Source organism: Thalassophryne amazonica, chromosome 9, assembly GCF_902500255.1.
Source record: "Thalassophryne amazonica chromosome 9, fThaAma1.1, whole genome shotgun sequence".
Lineage (NCBI taxonomy): Eukaryota > Metazoa > Chordata > Actinopteri > Batrachoidiformes > Batrachoididae > Thalassophryne > Thalassophryne amazonica.
The window spans coordinates 109,022,957-109,043,974 of NC_047111.1; the positions used below are offsets into that span (position 1 = coordinate 109,022,957).

Here is a 21,018-nt window from a genome sequence, read left to right on the forward strand (position 1 = left end):
AACACATATTCTGCTTGCAGACTCAGTCTGGTTTATTTGTGGATTAACTGAAGCCACTGAAGCTGAAGTGGTATAGAGAAGGATTTTATTAAAAAGAAGACCTGAAAGTTCAGCTATAATTTGCCAGAAAGTCCATATGAGATGCCAGCCTATTGATGTTTTAGTGAAAGAAAAGTATAACGGGATACAAAATGCAAAACATGCACTATGCACAATTTCTCCAATCACAGCCACAGAAGCCTGTAACAACTTCTGGGTGTCTTGGTGGCTTTCCTCACTCATCTCCTTCTTGCACACTTCTTGTCACTCAGTTTTGTCTACTCCACACAGATTTACAATAGAGTGTCATACTGTTTGTATGTCTTCATAATTGATGTAAATAAAGTCCAAGACATATTCATTGACTTGGAAATGTTCATGTATCCATCCCCTGACTTGTCTAAAGAAAACTGGCAATTAAACTGATTACAAGTATTATACCAAAGGGCCTGATTACTTATGCAACCCATCATCTTGGCTTTTATATTTTTAATTAACTTGTATCAAGTTGTAGAGATTTACTTTCAGTTTGAGTTTAAGAAAGATAATTTTAGGTGAAATCTTTATGGTGAAAAGCTTGATTTACTTTTTGTATCTGAAATGGTATAAACATATAAAAATGGGTGAAATACCAAGGGGTCAAATAATTTTGGAGGGCACTGTACGAGGTGCGGATTTCCTCCACACGTCTGTCTCAATGGGCCGAAAAAGTGCTGATGTCCACGTCTTCCGCAATTCCTGTGCTAGTCAGAGGACGTCCCACATAAAATACAGTGTCCAGTTTGGAAATGAACGGCACATTCCATTGTTACAGGAGTTTTTGTCATGGAAAGAGGAGCGGAAGAATTCCGCGCATCACGGCGGTGCCGCATGGCGCAAAGCAACGCCGTGATGAAGCCTCACAGGACATGTTCTGGCATGTCCAGGCTCATCCACAATTTCTCGGTTAGTCACACGACTGAAAACTCACCAACAGCCATCTGAAAGCCATCTCAAAGCCGTCCTGTGAGACAAACACGGAGGTGGTTTTGTGCCGCGCCATGAGCGGCACGGTGGCGCATCCGTCCGCTTTTCTTTCCATGAAAAAAACTCCTGTAACAGTGGAATGTGCCGAAAAAGTACTGATGTTCACGTCTCCTGCCATTTTTGTGTAAGTCAGACGACGTCTCGGATCAACAAAGCCTTCACGTTGGAAATGATCTGGTTGTTTCAGCGGGGTTTCATTCTGTCGATCGGCGCTCGGAGCGCGGCGCACTCTGAGCAGCTGTGGGCGGTCTTTAAACCGGCTGGAGCTCTCCTTAATCTGGGTAATCCCCATAAAATCGTCCCTCAAAGCCATTTGAATTTTCCGAATGGTTACCACCTGGAGGTCTCTCACAGTTTCTGGAAAAAATTGATGCAGCAAAGCTCCAAATCGTTCAGACATTTATTCGCAATAAAAATCAGACGAGAGGGGTGGACCACTGCTCACACAAAGCCTGCTCACAGGCGAATGACGCAACCGACAGGCGTGAAAAAACTCACACATGCGCACAAAGGTTCAAGCTTGGCTGATGCAATCACACGTGATTCAAATCCATCTGGTTTTTGAAAAAAATAAAAAGGTCGGATACTTTTCTAACAGACCTCGTATATACAAAAACAGCTGCGGTTGAACTTGCCTATAGTTTGGCTGCTGCCATTACATGGTCATCCTTGACATGTGTCTTTGGTAGTAGTTGGGTACCACTAGAATGAGGTCACCTTCAACAAATGGCTCCTTAGGGAGACAAAAATGTATCCCTTGGATGGTCAGCCACAACATTTTGGGCACACTATGCATTTCTTTTCGTATCATTATGCAGATTCCTTGATGTTGAGGACCCCAGCAGCAGGTCAAGCGAATGGCCATGTTTCTCTTGACTGCAGAAGATAGATGGTTACTTTTGAGCATTGGGTGTAGACTGTTGTCTGCCTGTGTGGTTTCCATTAAGGAGCCTCGGTGTGGTATAGAAGCTTCCAGACCTGACCTGACCTTTGCATGGGACATGTTTGTGCTGAGCACAGAGAGAAACATGTTGCCCACTGCTTGAGCAAATACAGGAAAAAAAATATATATACAACATAGTGGGAAGTTAAAACCAAATTTACAGAATGGATAGAATATGGTGCCATAACTTAGTCACAACAGCAAATTAGTGATGCAAACTCAGAACTCTACTCTGGAACATTTCGAAACCTTTGCAACACCCATGTTTCAAAGTATTGTTCCAGGTTCCATATCAAAAGGAAGAATCACAAGGTATGTTAAATAGTGCCTCTTTAGGAGACCACAGTCTCATTTGAACCCTCCATGATATCGTGGGATTTGACCATTTACCGTTTAATATATACACAGCATAACTTCACACGGGTAAATGGTGTACTGTTTTGTTTTCCGCTGCAATCACTGAAGCAATCGTGAAAAGTAATTTTTGCGGTTCCCAGTGGAGAAGAAACGAGGAAGCGAGTGGGAGACATTGTGTCAGTAAGTGTTAGCCTACATAGCTAACCAGAGTAGCTCCGTACTCTCTCCTGCAAAACCGCCTCAACACGTTTGCGCTCCGGATGATAAACTGCAACTGCAACACATGTCCACTTTCCATCGTCACTTTTTCTTTGCATTTTCACTTTGTTTGCATGCAACTTGCCCACAAACTCATTGAAAATGCCGTAGTTGGTCCCAGGGAAGTAGTGAAATTATGTCATATGCGTCATATTTTACACCTTTAGCACCCACCCCAAACAAGACTGTGGTCTCCTTTGTGGTCTTCTTAAGCCCCCATTGCACAGGACGGCAGCGTTAAAGTGTGCAAGCGGCCCTTGTGCAGTGTTGTCTCCCATGGAGTTGGTATGCAACAGATGATGTCACATTTCCACGGAGATCTGCACAGCAGAAGGATTTTCTCGCTTTATATGCTGTAGCTCCTTGCTGAAAGAAAGAGGGGGGGGGGGCAGGGGAGAGCTTTGAGAATCCCAGAAAAGAATACAAAGCACTCCACCTGATCTCCGCTCAAAGTTTTGAGCATGCACAAGACTTTCTGACAAACTTGGTGGACAACAGCTGACAAGAAACTCATTTTGTGCTTTCTGTTATAGAGTGCTTTATAAAATGAACTTTATTCATAAGCTGTTGAGTGTTGAGGGGGCGAGGCCCCTGCTACGTTCAGGCTGGTGTCGGACTTGGGAAATCAGTGTGTCAGCAGCACTAGGCTGAGTGTAAAAAATAAAATAAATCATGGAGAGATAAAAGTAGTGACATGCGTATATATCCCAATGTAAAAATCTTGGCACACAGCCCCGAATATTCTCCAGCCATTGTGTGATCATGGGGTGCTCTGTGCGGTGTTTGAGAACGGACTCTGTCCCTGTGTAAAGCTGGGCAGACACTGTACGATATTTTTAATTGTTGTACTTGACTCCAGCTCAAACTATGCGACAAAACCACATGGTGTAAAAGTCCAGAGTGCACGATTAATGTTCTCACACTATACGGCCCGATGCTCTGATGCCATCTGACTGTTCACATTGTATGTTCAAAATCATACGTCAGACTCGTGTTTCCGGAAGCAAAACATAAACAGAAGCTTTTTTTCTTTTTCTTTTTTTTTCAAACTTTATTTACATTTCTTATTTTTACAAAAACTCTCGGTGGGAGACATCAGAGTTTTAACAAAAAAAAAATACAAGACTTTAAATGAGTTGAAGAAAAATGGGGAAAAAACAAACAGAAGCTGCTCTCCAAAAGAGATTATCACTGTTTATGCTCTCTCCCGTGTTTTCACATGCACAGTGTGAGAGACGCTTGTAGCGCGGAACCCTCACAACAGCTTAAACACAGCTCGTTACTCCATGTATACTACACAATGCAGGACGCGCGATTAAGCTGAAACTCTGCGCGATCCAAAAAAATTCTTGCACAAGTGAAAAAAGGTTGCAGTCATCACAAGGGCTTTATGTGCACTAGCACGTGTTACTTGTATCACAGATACAGGGAATTACAAAAATGTATTTTGTTGTTTGTGGCCGCCCCCTATTTGTCTGGGGTCTCCACTGCAGATCCTAGCACAGATCTGTATTGATATTTGCCAAACGTTTTACACTAGATGCCCTTCCTGACGCATCTCTAGTTTTACCTGAAGAAAATCACACAGCCTGTGATCTTCCGAACAGGTCTCCCACCCAAGTGCGAACTAGGACCAGCTCTGTCTTCCACAGAGAAGACTGGCTGCAAGTAATTTCTGATTGTTAAAATATAACAGAAACAGTTCATGTGTTTAATTCTCTCCAAAGTCCATGTTCAAGTACTTGCTGAACTAAACTGGCCTGAACAAAATCTTGCATTAGATCAAGTCATGACCAAAATCCAGATACACAGTAAATAACATTTGGTCCCAGTCCAAATAGAGTTAAATATACTCTATCACAGTGCTAAATCAACTCAACTGTTGTACAACCCCAATTCCAATGAAGTTGGGACGTTGTGTAAAATGTAAATAAAAACAGAATACGATTTGAAAATCTTCTTTAACCTATATTCAACTGAATACACCACAAAGACAAGATATTTAATGTTCAAAAGGCATTTCTGGATGTTGTTGATGTATGGTTTTCGCTTTGCATGGTAGAGTTTTAACTTGCACTTGTAGATGTAGCGACGAACTGTGTTAACGGACAATGGTTTTCTGAAGTGTTCCTGAGCCCACGCGGTAAGATCCTTTACACAATGATGTCAGTTTTTAATGCAGTGCCGCCTGAGGGATTGAAGGTCACGGGCAATCAATGTTGGTTTTCGGGCTTGCCTCTTACGTGTAAAAACGTCTCCAGATTCTCTGAATCTTCTGATTATATTATGGACTATAGATGATGGAATCCCTAAATTCCTTGCAATTGAACGTTGAGAAACATGGTTGTTAAACTGTTGGACTATTTTTTCACGCAGTTGTTCACAAAGTGGTGATCCTCGCCCCATCTTTGCTTGTGAAGGGCTGAACCTTTTGGGGATGCTCCTTTTATACCCAATCATGACACTCACAATTAGTGTCCTCAGTTTCCAAACGCTTATTGAGTGCTGTTAGAAGGAAAGGTGATGTAACACAGTGGTAAACATACCACTGTCCCAGCTTTTTTGAAATGTGTTGCAGGCATCCATTTCAAAATGAGCAAATATTTGCACAAAAACAATAAAGTTTATCAGTTTGTGGTGTATTCAATTGAATATAGGTTGAAGCAGATTTGCAAATCATTGCATTCTGTTTTTATTTACATTTTACACAATGTCCCAACTTCATTGGAATTGGGGTTGTAGAAACACTTGATTTGACAAGATGGTAGAGCTGATTTCACTCTATAATAGAGTGTATTTTACTCTATTTAGCCTGGGGCCAAATGTTATCCCAGCATAATAAATTTTACTCTGCAAAATTTACTGTGTATTCACAATACAAATTTGGGCTCAGAATTGAGTTACACATCCAGATCATTCATGTGGAAGTGGAACAGCAGTCTCTGAGAGGCCACCATGTTCTCTAAAATGGAAGAGTGAGTGTGCAGAACACATATCATTAACTGTACTTCTCAGACAGCGGAGTTATTTTTCATATTCTGACAACTGCTAATGTAGTATGATAGGCTTAAATTCAGGAGTGGACACAAACCCCTCCTCATACGTCATACACACACACACACACACACACACACACACACACACACACACAACACTCACAGACACTGGAGGTCGTCTCTTAGGCTGTGTTAGCATGCAGCAGGTGGAGCAGAAAGCAGCGAGCAAACGTGTAGTGGAACGCCTTCAATCATTATTATTGACCAGTCCTTCATGCAGCTGCTGCATAAACACATTCACACTCACTCACAGACACGTGTGACCACGTATGTACGGTGACACAAAGATATGCAGAGGGATTCCAGAGGACTGCAGTGGCACATGCACGTACAGAAATGTCCTGTCAATGACGTGCACGTACAGTGCAGCACTGCAGCCCTGCAGCACCGCAGCAGGCAGTCTGCTCCGTCATGAGCTGGAGCTGCAGCATCTAATATTAATGTAAATTCAACCACTATCACTTCCATTTCTCAGTGCATTTGCCAAATACAGATGCACAATATGAGACTTTATATAACGCCTAAATAGATCCTTGTCATTTGATTGGTGATTTGTATGTCACATGATATTGATCCTTCATCCCATTTGCCATTTTGTTCCATTTATCGTGCAATTTTGTTGTTTTCGGCGACGACGCTTCGTTTAAATGTTAAATGTACTGCATTTATCTAGCACTTTTCCAGCTGCATCAGAAGTTCAAAGCGCTTTACATTCACCCATTCATACTCAAACACTGATGTCAGGGTGTTGCCATGCAACGCGCTCACTACACATCGGGAGCGACTACGGATTAAGCACCTTGCCCAAGGGTCTTCAGTGATTTTCCAGTCAGGCTGGGATTTGAACCAAGGAGCCTCTGGTTTAAAGCCCAGTGCTTAACCACTAGACCATCACCTCCCCAAGGTGAAAAAAATGGTGGTCTGTCACCATGTTTAAAAACAAACATGGTGACATGAGGATTTGAATGAGCTTATTGACGGTACTCATTCTTTGACACAAAAGAAAACAAATCCAGTACGCCATAAGCCGTCTGGAAGCATTTTCAGTATTCACTAGGATGTCTCTAGCTGAAGTGGAACCACTATCGGATGAATAACTCTGCAAATTTCTGTCACGATTTTTCGCTAGACTGAGGAAAGCAGACTGCAGTCTGTACACAAACAATTTTGGATTGATTTTGAACTATCTGACTGATTGCCATGTAAAGTTCATGTTGGACTGTTTGGAACCTCTTGACCTCAAAGGACCTGTGATGCACACCAAAATCTAAGTCCCTTTTCTCTTGTTTATTAATTAATAAACTATCAAATGACAAGGAACGTTTTAGGCATTATATAAAATAAACAAGGAATGTTTTTTATATGTGCAATGGTAAGCATATTTCATGAGGTGAAAGATGGAATGTTCCATTCAACAAGGCACAGCCATCTGTCAACTGGAGCTAAGTGAAATATGGGCGTGTCCTTGGCCTTCTCCAGCCACTAGATTTCACCTGTGTACTGGATAATGCCCAGAGAAATGTTCCACATTGCCAAAAAATTCATAGCTCACATGAAATAACCAAACCTCATTTTAATGTATTGGATTTATTATTTCATTTCCTGAGGCCATCAAAATATGGCCATTGGGTATTGCGAAGGCTTTAAGTCCGTCCATCCGTTCATCTGTCTGTGCTCAGCACAGGTTCAGTCCTATTACTGCCAGGGTCTTCAAATTCACAGGAAGCATTGGTGGGACACAGACCTTGGGCAAGTTCAAAGGTGCCTTACCTTGACCTATTTTAAGGGGTCAATAGATCACATTCTGTTTTCTATTTTTATGCTATAAATCATTCAGACCTGCCTTTTTTTTGGGAGGGGGGTGACAGCCAATCAGAGTAAAGAGGCATGTGACATCACTGACTGGTCTCTCTCTGGCTGCTAAATCAACATGGGCAGAATCTGTTCCCAAACTGCTGCGTTTCTGTGTAAATCTAACATCTTTGTCATATATTATGTAAAAGCTCGCGAGAAATAAACACTTCTAAAACTGAAAACACTGTTTGTGTAACCTGATAACACCTCTGGAGTGATTTACAAGACATCTCACGGACGCAGCGTGCATACGCATCGCACATCCGTTCCCAAACCGCTGCATTTCTGTGTAAATCTAACATGTTTCTTATATATTATGTAAAAGCTAGTGAGAAATAAATGCTTCTAAAACTGAAAATGCTGTTTGTGTAACCTCATAACACCTCTGGAGTAATTTACAAGACATCTCATGGACGTCAGTGTGCACATGCATCACACATGATGGAATCTTTTCCCAAACTGCTGTGTTTCTGTGTAAATCTAACATGTTTCTCATGTATTATGTAAAAGCTAGCGAGAAATAAGCACTTCTAAAACTGAAAACACTGTTTTTGTAACCTCATAACACCTCTGGAGTGATTTACAAGACATCTCATGGACATCAGTGTGCACGTGCATCACACATGACAGAATCTGTTCCCAAACTGCTGCATTTCTGTGTGAATCTAACATGTTTCTCATATATTATGTAAAAGCTAGCGAGAAATAAACACTTCTAAAACTAAAAAAAAAAAATTCTGTTTATGTAACCTCATAACACCTCTGGCATGATTTAGAAGACATCTCACATATTTCTTATATATTATGTAAAAGCTAGGGAGAAATAAGCACTTCTAAAACTGAAAATGCTGTTTGTGTAACCTCATAACAACTCTGGAGTTATTTACAAGACATTTCGTTGATGTTAGGATGCACGCACATCACACGCGGTCAAAGGTAACTTCCGGTCTTTACAAAAGTCATGTTTGCGTACACGCACACCCTCCTGCATACAGTGTTAAAAGGTACATGCTCATATGACCCAGGGCATTTTAGCTTTGCGTTACATTTTTTTATTTATTGTTGGAATGTTGCCTTTAGCATTACGGAATACAGCTTTGGAACGTTTTTCTTTACTTCATCACACATCTTGCAACTGCCTTTACGTACATACGGTCTTATTCTGTGTTCAAGGTACTGTAAGAAGATATGTTATTTAACACATTATGTCATGATGTTCCCGCCAGTATTTCCCAGTAGCCTTCTCATTTGAGCTCCATCTCAAACCTGCTTCTTCATCATCAGTGGCACCAGAAATACGCCAGGATCCACCTGCTGCAGTTCACATCACCCCTCATAAACACAGAGTACCTGTCTCGACTTCCGCACGTTCACGCAAATTAGCATAAAATAAGCATGATATTAACACATCCAACCTGTGCGCCTTATCAAAGCACTTATCAAAGCTCTCTGTGATCCCGACTGTCTGCGCTTTAGTCTGAGAATAGATAGAGAGAGAGAGGGAGACTTTCCCCCATGAGAGATAGAGATGAATCTGAGAGCGATGAGCTACATGATAACGAGCTGTGTTACACTGCTGCACAACACAGTCTTGTCAGAGCGCCTCAGAGCTGCGCTCAGCTAAATAGGCTGCAGCAGATGTTTGGTGGCGACAGTCTCACAGGGATGTGCGTCTCACTTGACTTGCAAATATTTGCTAAGAAACATAAATATTTGATTTTGCTCCTTTTTTTTCTTTGTCTTGTACATCTTTTGCAACTTGTAAGGCAGCGATTCCGCTTTACGAAATATGAAACAATAACTTCAGCTCTGTTGACAGTATTGGGTGTGGAGCGCACGCTTTCTGTACATGTCTTTCAGTAGTCCAAGCATGTAATACTCCAGGGCTGTTGGTGGTGCTATAATCAGTTTTTTAGGCTTTGAAGAAAAGACCTACACAGTCCATGAAGTACATTTTTCTGAAGCCTGTATAGGATTCACCCAGTTCTCCATCTGTGTACTTGTCATATTTATTTCATTACTGTCATAATGTATTGTAACCTTTCAAAGTCCACTTAGAACGTCTGGTGTCAAGTCAAGCTACTTTGTGCAAAATAAGTCGTCTTTTTTCAAGGTCACACTTACAGGTCACAAAAAAGTAGGGATGAGTATTGATAAGATTTTATCGATATCGATGCCATTATCAATTCCGCTTATTGATTCGATTCCTTATCCATTCCCTTATTGATACCTCTTGTGAATTTTCTGTGTAGTAAAAGTAGGCTTTGCAGGTTTTCTATGTCAACATTTTATTGAGTCTTAAAGTAAATAAATATGAAATTGGTCACTGGATCCTTGATCTCTGGACATAAATAGAAATAACCAAAATCTGTAGTTTTTGTTGAAAGCATTTCCTTTCAGACATTAACGGCATGAATCCTATTCCATACCTCTGAGCTGAGCTCAGCCGGTTGCTGCAAGTCAACATCAATGTAATTCATAAAGAAAACAGGACATCTCATTTTGGGAGGGAAAAAAAACATTTTGGTGGATTGTAGTTTATTGTTTGTACTGCAACGTTTGGAAAGAGGTGTTGTTATTCCTACCCAGTTCTTTCATGTAATTTGCTGCCCCTTACCAAGAACCAAACCATTGTATTCCTTATTTTTAGTTTATCAAAGGTCACGACAAAAACCAGGCCTGTGTCCCTCATAGACAGTGTCCATGTACACATAGTAGCTTGTACAACACTTTTATACAGTGTGGGTGTTAACAATGGGTGTGGTTTAGTCTCACATTTCTAATGTTACTGGCTCTCACCAACAGGGGGAGCTCTCCCTGTGTCTGAAACTTGGACATATGATGGAAGTGAAACTTAACTCATATTTCTCAGAACTTCAAAACAAATAATACAAATACTTGATAGCTAACATAAAATAAAGAATTAGTACAGATATTATCTATCAGTGTCATTTGGTTTAAAATGGCGATTCGCTTTGAAGTTATTTTCCAACCGGACTCTAACTTGACTCGGCAGAGAACGGCGCAGCGTTTGGAGTTGTGTGATCGGAACAGAGGATAATTCTCGTTTCTTGCCTGCAACAAGACAAGAGACCCAGTTAGTGACTTTAATCTGCACAAAAGTGACTCACGATTGACATTTATAAATGAGAGGGGTTAAGAAGCAGGCTTGCCGCTTCTGAAAAGCAGTGAAGAAGAGAACCAACAAAGCAGTGGATCAAATCACTTCTTCGTTGGTTCAAGCTTCAAAGTCAAGCCATTACAGAAGTGGTTAATTACAGACCCAGGGCCTGTATTCAGCGTAAAAAAAATGATAGTTTCCTGATAAACACCCTCAAAAATAATGGCTGCTCTGAAGGACCAATAAGGGAATCGTTAAGCAAAAAGGCTATTGATGTTGGTGGATTGAATCATTGCTTAACGGTTCTAGAAAAGAATCGGTTCTCGATACCCATCCCTACACAAAAGTTACACATTTTGCCACTTCATGGCTGTTCTTTACTTGATGTTTAAAATGTGTATTTTTAATGGTTTCAAAGGGACCTTTTCATGCTTAAAAACAGTTTCATATTCAATTTTTGTACAGGTTCTGAATGTATTTATCTTTAATTTGTTCTCAGTGTCACGGTTTCTCATCACATCAACGGGAGCCCTATATATCCTGGATGTCCAAATGGAAGACGGGCTTTACAACTACAGGTGTATGACACGCCATCGGTACACTGGAGAGACCCGACAGAGCAATAGTGCCCGCCTGATCGTCTCAGGTCAGTAAAAGTTCTGTATTATTCTAAATAATACAAGACACGTGTAAGGTGGCCTTACACTTTTTGTTTCATTGATCTTTGCGTGCAAGTGCAACCAGCTGATACATACAGGATACATACAGTAGGTGTGCAATTGCAAAATAAGGAAATCATGATTATTTGAACAGAATATAAAGTCACACAAAAATGCAGGGCAAAAACGGAGTGACGGGGTCAACATTTTGTTTTTCAGAATGGTAAGTTGTGCTTGTCAAGAAGAAATTGTTCTCCTTTCATCCATCTGTACAGCAAAACCTTCTGCATACTAAAACTCAGCAACTTATAAAATTTTATACATTAATACTGGGAGCTCAAAAATCATGCATTTATGACATTTATAAATACCTTTTCTGCTTAATTATGTGTTTCAAGTAGGAAATGTAACAGAAGTCCTGAAATGCTCACATCACCCTCTAGATGGTGACAAAAACTGCTCAAATGTGTGGCAGGGTCTCAACTGTTTATTCATTTGAGAAGTTAACTTTTGGGCAAATATAGGATGGGCTGACAGACAAAAATCAACTTACAGTTGTGTCCCTTGCCCTTATGGCCAAGTTAATTGTAATATTAACCAATGTGATCCACAGATCAAAATACAGACATAAAGGGCCAGATCCTTAAAACTGTACTGATTCAGTACTAAATGTTTGCATGTTCAAACTCAAAATAGTCATACGTATATGTCTTTACAGCAGTTATATAAAACCACGTGTAAGTGTGGTTGAGTTTTATGCATCTCGTTCATCATAGACGTAGGAGGTGAGGGCCGGGGGCGGGGGGGACAACCGCCCCCCTGGGCTCGGCAAAATGCTCAAATTCGGGCAGATGGGCTGGGAAATTCAGGCATGGGCCATGAAGACTCTGAATACAGAATAGAATGACCTAAAATGTCAGACTTATTTTCACAATTAATGTAAACAATCAAACCGCTATTTGGTCACCAATATAAATATAAATATGGGTATATAAATATATGGTAATTTAAAGAGTCATGGGGGGTTCTGAAATTCTGGCAAATTTGGTGTCACCCCCCCCCCCCAAATAGACCCCATCTCCTACGCCTGTGCCGTTCATTTTGAGTGTGAATGCACTCTTACATCTGTGGTATTCACGCCAAAGTTTAACCATAAGTCCATGCAGACAATAGACATGTCCTTAATGATATGTAGGCATTTGAAAGTATTGCAGATTTGTTAAATCAGTCATCCTACAACAGCCACCACAGTGATCTTTGATACTGGTCATTGGCCATCATTAAAAAGCTCCATCTGTGCAGTCATTTATGACATTAATGTCATTCTCACATAATAACCACACTGACTTGTAAAGAGCAGCACCAGAGCAGGATCACGGCTTCTTTTAAGCTCTGTTTAACTGGTCGTTAATTTAGGCAAAAACCCTGTTGTGTCTGATGATTTACGGATGTTAATGCTGGATTTTACGGTCGCAAATTGAGTTTTGACCGGCAATTATACTTACACAAATTATACTTTAAGGAGTATAAAACACACCAAATATAACTGACAGTTAGGAATGTAACGATACACAAAAATCATGGTTTGGTACATACCTTGGTTCTGAGGTCACGCTTCGGTTCATTTTCGGTACAGTATGGGAACAAAATGCAAAATCTAAATTTGCTTGTTGTTTAAACTAACAATTTATTGTAACATTATACAAACAGGAAGATAAAATAATTGCAAAGTGCTGCCTGGTAATAAGTTAAATAAAATGTTCTCAAATAAATGACAAATGTATGAAATATTATAAAAAATACATTCCTAGTAAACAGCTTTTAACAAAACCTTTCCACAAGTAAAGTGCAGCACAACAGTTCTAGCATGAAGGCCTGACCAATTTTATTCAACCTTTATATTTTTTGCCAGAAAAATTAACTTGTCAAAAACTGTCAGAATATAAGGGATTTTTTAAAGACAATTAATGTTAAAAAAAAAAATCCCTTTACTTTTGTACAATTTATTTTATTTTCTATCTCTTTCTATTAACTGTTCATTTAATGTTTGTTAATATATCTTTTTAAATAAAGTTTTGAAAACATAAACATTGTGGGAGAGGCAAAAAGGTGAGTAAAACCACCTTAAAATATTTAGGACCACAAATAAACTTGATTCTTGGTTTGTTGATTTATTTTGCCATTAAAATTGGCCATCACTAATTAAAATAAAATAACTTCTCAAGGCCAGGGCTTCTCAAAGTCTGGGGACTATTTAATCACAGCGCAGCAAACAAGGTCAATAGGCTGAGTGAGTCCGAGTGAGGAGGATTGTAGATATCCCTCCGCTCAGTGCTTTACAGGCTGCTGCTGGCAGCACTGCAGAGGAGGGGAAAACCAGCTGTCCCTCGGTGAAAACAGAGACTTTCACTTTCAGTCGCCAAACATCAGAAAAGTCTCCGGTAATTCCAGGAAAAGTCATTAGATTTGTCGCTAGTCACTTTTGAGAAAATACGTCGTCAAGAGGGTTTGGAAAGTCGCCAGATTTAGCGAGAAAGTCGCTAAGTTGGCAACACTGAATGTAAACACATGCAACGCAAACTCACCCGTGAACAGCCATGTACCGAACCGAACGTGCCATACTGAAATGGTTTAATACAAATACATGAGAACTAAACATTTGAACTGATGTTGGACAAACAATTACTACTATACTAGTTTTTAAACAATAAAAATCTTGTTTTGCATAACAAACAACATGCATGCTCATGCACATGCAGACCCTCCACTGACTGTAAATGTATAAATTGATAAGGATGCGCATTCTCAAACTGTCCAGCAGGTGCCAGTGTTCAGCATGTTTTCCTTTTATTTAGATCAGGGGTGGGCATCGAGGGCCGAGACACTGCAGGTTTTCCATGTAACCAATCACCTCAGCAGGTGGGTTGCTGATGAGCTTCTGCCCTGAACATAAACACCTGGTTGTCAATGAAATCACCTGCTGAGACACCTGATCATTAATGAAATCACCTGCTGAGGCGATTGGTTGCACGGAAAACCTGCAGTGTCTCGGCCCTTTATGGCACATGATTGCCCACCCCTGACTTAGATCAATGTTCTGAAACAGGTTTTAAAAGTTCCCAAACAGTGTTTTGACTTTGTTACTTTGCAAGACAGAGAGAAACATTTGCTACAATGTTCTGTCCATTCTTTACCCACCCATTCTTTATTTGTCCAAATATTTTGCATTATGGTTCTCCTCGCAGTTGCTGTCTTAAATTGCTAGCTTGCGCTCATGTGTTACTAGCACAGTCAATACACACAGCGCAAACTTGTGTTAAGAAAATGATCACATTCCACACACACACACACACACACACACACATATCCAGGCTGTAACGTTTGTCTTTGAGCACCAATCGTAACTCACCTCTCGCAGATCCCACCAACTCTGCACCCCATATCCTGGACAGCTTTGAGCGTCGTGAGGTGATGGCATCTCATCGGGTGGAGCTGCCCTGCAAGTCCTCTGGTCATCCTGCACCCAAGTATCGCTGGTTAAAGGACAACCGGCCGCTGGAGCCTGACTCACGTTTCAGACAGAGCGTCACGGGCCTGCTGATAGAAAGAAGTCAACCCAGCGACACGGGGACATATGTGTGCGAGGTGTGGAACAGCTACGGCAATGCCGAGGTGGTTGGCAGGCTGCTGGTGAAAGGTGAGTGCAGAACGGGCAGTAGTGTCACTTTATAAAACCTGTTTTATGTGCTGCTGCATTTCACCAGAAAATTCATTTTCATTATTTTTTAAAGCCACAGCAAACAGCGACAGTGATGAAGATGCATCTTTCTTACTTAAACTCACCTTTATTATTTTTTTCAAAAACCATATGGATTTGAATCACGTGTGACTGCATCAGACAAGCTTGAACCCTCGTGCTCATGCGTGAGTTTTTTCACGCCTGTCGGTTGCGTCATTCGCCTGTGAGCAGGCTTTGAGTGAGGTGTGGTCCACCCCTCTCGTCTATTTTTTATTGCGAATAAATGTCTGAACGATTTGGAGCTTTGCTGCATCAATTGTTTTCCAGAAACTGTGAGAGACCTCCAGGTGGACACCGTTCGAAAAATTAATATGGCTTTCAGGGACGATTTTATGGGGATTAAACAGATTACGGGGTGTTACTGCCGCTTTAAGGACGGCCCACAACTGCTGAGAGCACGGCGCGCTCCCAGCCCTCATCGACAGGCTGACACCCCGCTGGAACAACTAGATCACTTCCAACGTGAAAGCTTTGTTGATCCGGGACCTCGTCTGACTTTCACAAAAAGGCAGAAGATGTGGACATCAGCACTTTATCGGAACATTCCACCGTTACAGGAGTTTTTTTCATGGAAAAAGAAGCGGAGGGACGCGCCAGCCGCTCATGGCGCAGGACAAAACCACCTCGGTGTTGGTCACACAGGACGGCTTAAAGGTGGATTTCAGACGGCTGTCGGTTGCTTTTCATTCGTGTGATTATCCGATTGTGGACCACACCTCACTCAAAGCCTGCTCACAGGCGAATGACGCAACCGACAGGCATGAAAAAACTCACGCATGTGCACGAGGGTTCAAGCTTGTCTGACGCAATCACACGTGATTCAAATCCATATGGTTTTTGAAAAAAATAATAAGGTCGGATACTTTTCTAATAGACCTCATAACTATGGTAATAAAAAACCCTTGCTGTGGTTGGCCTTCCTTTTAGGAATTTTAGGAATATTTTTGGGTATTTGAACATGTGATGGCTATCGATCTTATCGATCATGTATCTGTTTCATAAAAAAGCAGATATTTTTCCTCTGATTTTGCAGCCGTGTTTTAAAATCTAAGCACCGAGCATCCTCTGCTGATAATTTACTCCATGCCATTCAGTTGTCGATCTGAAGCATGTGTTTCATGTTCAGATACTGTGTATGTCAATAAAAACAACCAGATATGTTGCCAAACTAACCACGCTGCCCCACTGAGATTTAGATAAATAGAATGTTAGCAATTCTTTCAAATTTAAAGCTGAAAAAAAAAAAAAAAAAAAAAAAAAAAATATATATATATATATATATATATATATATATATATATATATATATATATATTAATTCAGTCACTTTCAGCCACTTATCTGTCTGGATTGCAGTGGCAGCGGAGCAAGCAGCTACTTCCACACTTCCCTTTCCTCAGCCAAGTCCTGTAACTCCTCTCGGGGTATCCCAAGGTATTCCCAAGCCATCTGGGAAATATAATCTCTCCAGTGTGTCCTGGGTCTTTCTCTGGCCCTCCTCCTGGTTGGACATGCCTGGAAGAGCTCCTGAGAGAGATGACCAGGGAACATCTTCACCAGATGCCGAAGTACCTCAACTGGCTTCTTTTGATGCAAAGAAGTAGTTGCTCTACTCCGAGTCGCTCCCGGATAGTCAAACTTTTAACCCTGTCCAGGAGTGCACTGCAAAAACTGATATCTAAGAAAGTTTAAAAAAGACTTGTTTAAAGAAAATTTGACTTTATTTTTATCAAAATAGAAAAATTATCTTGTCAAGCATTTTTATTACATAAGAAAAAATGTCTTTTTTGGGAAAATGTATCTTACTTTTTCTTAATAGGTTTTTCGAGCTAATATGAAGCTTTATTTAACAAGTACCAAGGAAAGACAAAGTCAATTCAATTCAATTTTTTTTTTATATATAGCGCCAAATCACAACAAACAGCTGCCCCAAGGTGCCTTATATTGTAAGGCAAGGCCATACAATAATTATGTAAAACCCCAACGGTCAAAACGACCCCCTGTGAGCAAGCACTTGGCTACAGTGGGAAGGAAAAACTCCCTTTTAACAGGAAGAAACCTCCAGCAGAACCAGGCTCAGGGAGGGGTAGTCTTCTGCTGGGACTGGTTGGGGCTGAGGGAGAGAACCAGGAAAAAGACATGCTGTGGAGGGGAGCAGAGATCGATCACTAATGATTAAATGCAGAGTGGTGCATACAGAGCAAAAGAGAAAGAAACAGTGCATCGTGGGAACCCCCCAGCAGTCTACGTCTATAGCAGCATAACTAAGGGATGGTTCAGGGTCACCTGATCCAGCCCTAACTATAAGCTTTAGCAAAAAGGAAAGTTTTAAGCCTAATCTTAAAAGTAGAGAGGGTGTCTGTCTCCCTGATCTGAATTGGGAGCTGGTTCCACAGGAGAGGAGCCTGAAAGCTGAAGGCTCTGCCTCCCATTCTACTCTTACAAACCCTAGGAACTACAAGTAAGCCTGCAGTCTGAGAGCGAAGCGCTCTATTGGGGTGAAATGGTACTACGAGGTCCCTAAGATAAGATGGGACCTGATTATTCAAAACCTTATAAGTAAGAAGAAGAATTTTAAATTCTATTCTAGAGTTAACAGGAAGCCAATGAAGAGAGGCCAATATGGGTGAGATATGCTCTCTCCTTCTAGTCCCCGTTAGTACTCTAGCTGCAGCATTTTGAATTAACTGAAGGCTTTTTAGGGAACTTTTAGGGAACTAGGGAAACTAGGGAAAGTATTTCAAATTATCCAAGCAAAGGAACAGGATTGTTTTCCTTATTTTAAGACAGGCTCATCTTAATCTTGTCTAGTTTTAAGGCAAATTTTGATTATTCATTGTCTGTCTAGACATTTTGCTAGTTTTGAGAATTCTCACCAAGTAAATTTTTCATACCCGATTGGCAGATTTTTTTGTTTTTCTTAATACAAGACAATTTGGCTAGATTTCAGATTATTTGGCTTATTTTGAGAGGGACAGTTTTTACAGTGTGTCCAGGAGCCCAGATACCAACAGAGGAATCTCATTTCTGCTGCTTGTATCCATGATCTTATTCTTTCAGTCATTACCCAAAACCCAAGACCATAGCTGAGGATAGAAATGTAATTGACTAGTAGCTCGCCTCCCGGCCCAGCACCTTCTTTACCATGATGGTCCAATACAATGTCTGTAAAAGTCAGACACCACCCTAATCTGTCTATCATTCCCACACTCCAATTTATCCCGACTCATGAACAAGACCCCGAGATACTTAAACACCTCCACTTTGGGCAATAACTCTCTTCTGACCCAGAGGGGACAATCCACCATTTTCAGAGAGAGGACCATGGTCTCAGATTTGGAGGTGTTGATTCTTTTGAATTCTAATTAAAATGTATGAAATACCAAGTGTTCCGATACTATATAATAAGTAACATAACAATAATAAGTTCAATATTTTCCTGAAAAATGTCACAAATGGTTTATTATTATCACAAAACCTCAGGATTAATTTTCTGTCATTCACGTAATTAATTTGCAAACATTACCGGTTTTAGTACTCGTCAGTTTTTTATACTGTCATTTCCTTCTATAAATAAATCACTGAGCTTTCCGTGTTTATCTCCTGACATGCAGAGCCTCTAAAGATCACGGTGAGCCCACGGAAGGTAAAGGGCAGCGTGGGCAGCCAAGTGTCACTATCCTGCAGTGTGACTGGCTCCGAGGAGTACCAACTGTCCTGGTACCGTAACGGAGAGCTGATCTACCCCACTAACAGCGTCCGGATCATGGGCCAAAACAGGGAGAATCTGGTAATGGCTGGTATGGCCAAAAGTGACGGAGGAGCTTATCAGTGCTTCGCCAGACACGGCAGGATGTCTGCCCAAGACTTTGTTCAAGTCATACTGGAAGGTCAGCGCTCGTAGTGATCTGAAATAATGGCATTTTTTGTAATCTCTGTAAAATGAGATTTTGTTTGTGCGCACTGGTATTTGGTATATGTTGTAAATGCAAACTGTGTTCATGCTTGTATGTTGGTTCTGGGTTTGAACACTGCCGTATCTCTGCGTTTTCAGAGAGACACATACTGTCACGTGCACACTTCCTGTAGTGTCTACTTCCCACAGCCACACCAATTTAAACAAAACATTGATAATCAATATTGCTGTGCAGCTCGACAGAGGACCTGGATCATGCTTCTCTCATTATGTTTTGTATATAGTAGACATGTTTGCACTTCACTGCAATGGCAAATGACGTTATTGAAAAAATACACTTCAAAGGAGTTGATGCACATTCTACTGTTATTTTCTATGAGATAAACTGGTGTAAATTAGGGAATAACCCTGTTGTGTCTGATGATTTGTGGATGTTAATGCTGGATTTTACATTCGGAAATTGAGTTTTACAGAATAAAACAGATATTTGTGACCATAATCTAGCATTAACATCTGCAAATAATCAGACACAACAGGGTTATTCCCATTCTAATCCAATTCCATCGTTTGCACAGTTTATTTTTCTGTAAGTAATTCTGTCGGTGAAACTTACCGTAGAAACAGCGTCTTCATGCCAAACTGGAAATTCTGTGAGCAGACCCACAGATTTCTCCATCTCATCAACTGCATTGAGTAACTGTGTCAGAATCCACATCAATACTGTCGTATGTTAGATTAAATTCACCCATTTCGCCATCGTCGTCACTGCACTCGTTTCTCTCGCTCTCAGCTGACAGCACCATTATTGACATCTGCGTAGCAATGCGCTCAGAGTGTGGAGTAACACATGAAATATGAAACGGTCAAATATTTTGCCACCATCAACACGATATTTTATGGTCGGAAATCTCACACAATTGACCAATCAGATTTGAGGAACAAATGTAATTGGATTAGAATGTATATTTTATTCTCCTTTTGTCTGTTATGAGATGATCTGGTCTAAATGCATGTTTTTGGTCTCCTGCTCAGATGGCACGCCTAAGATCCTGGTGTCATTCAGCGAGAAGGTCTACAACGTCAACGAGTTTGTGTTGCTGTCATGCACAGTGAAGGGCACGCCGGAGCCGCGGGTAACATGGACTCTGGACGATGAGCCAGTAATACGAGACAGCCGTCACCGCATCTCCTACTACACCAACGCAGAAGGCCATGTGATCAGCTTCCTTAACATCAGCCAGACCCAGGTCCCCGATGGAGGGGTGTACCGCTGCATCTGCAACAATTCAGCCGGGACAGTTTCCTACCAGGCGCGAATAAACGTAAGAGGTGCTTGTCAGATCAACTCTTCCAAAACACCATCACATATACACATCAACATGTCTTGATTTATTTTGTCTCCAGTTTTTAAATGGCTAAATTTGCAGATGAGGTTTTCATCATCTCAAAACTAATAGATTTTGATTTCAACCTGTGACTAATACAGTTGTGGTCAGAGGTTTACATACACTCATCATGGGCATGAATGTCATGATAATTTTGGGTTGTTAATGATGTCCTTGAACTGTTCTTTTTCCAGGGTGGAATGATTGTACAGGAAACAACATGAATAATAAAAGTGAATATATATATATATATATATATATATATATATATATATATATATAGGGTGTCTCAAGAAAAAGTACCCAAAAGTATTTTGACAGCACAGAAAATCCAATTAATATTATAAGACGTTCCTGTGAAGGCTCTCAGTTGTCCAGGTGGTTTCCATAGTAGAGAAGCTTGAATCTTCGACTGGACTGGGTTGCTTGACGCGAGGACGTTTCGCTTCTAATCGCAGAAGCTTCCTCAGCTAAATTTCTTTGTCTGGTAGTCTGACTTCTGTCTTGACACTTGTGGGGAAGAATAACAGAAGCCAGCAAAAGCTGGAGTTATTAAACCTAACCAGACCCCTCCTACCGAGAGGCAGACCGCTATTGGCAGTGACT

At 40.8% G+C, this 21,018-nt stretch overlaps 1 protein-coding gene across 2 annotated transcripts in view; it reads left to right on the plus strand.

Annotated features, from left to right (window-relative positions):
* The window catches only part of dscama (Down syndrome cell adhesion molecule a), a 385,227-nt gene that overhangs the window by 212,741 nt on the left and 151,468 nt on the right, over nt 1-21,018 (plus strand). For both annotated transcript variants that reach the window (XM_034178954.1, XM_034178955.1), the window contains exons 4-7: nt 11,154-11,300; nt 14,732-15,010; nt 18,726-19,001; nt 20,060-20,356. In XM_034178954.1, the coding sequence (XP_034034845.1) occupies nt 11,154-11,300; nt 14,732-15,010; nt 18,726-19,001; nt 20,060-20,356 (999 nt within the window). The remainder of the gene's footprint in view (nt 1-11,153; nt 11,301-14,731; nt 15,011-18,725; nt 19,002-20,059; nt 20,357-21,018) is intronic.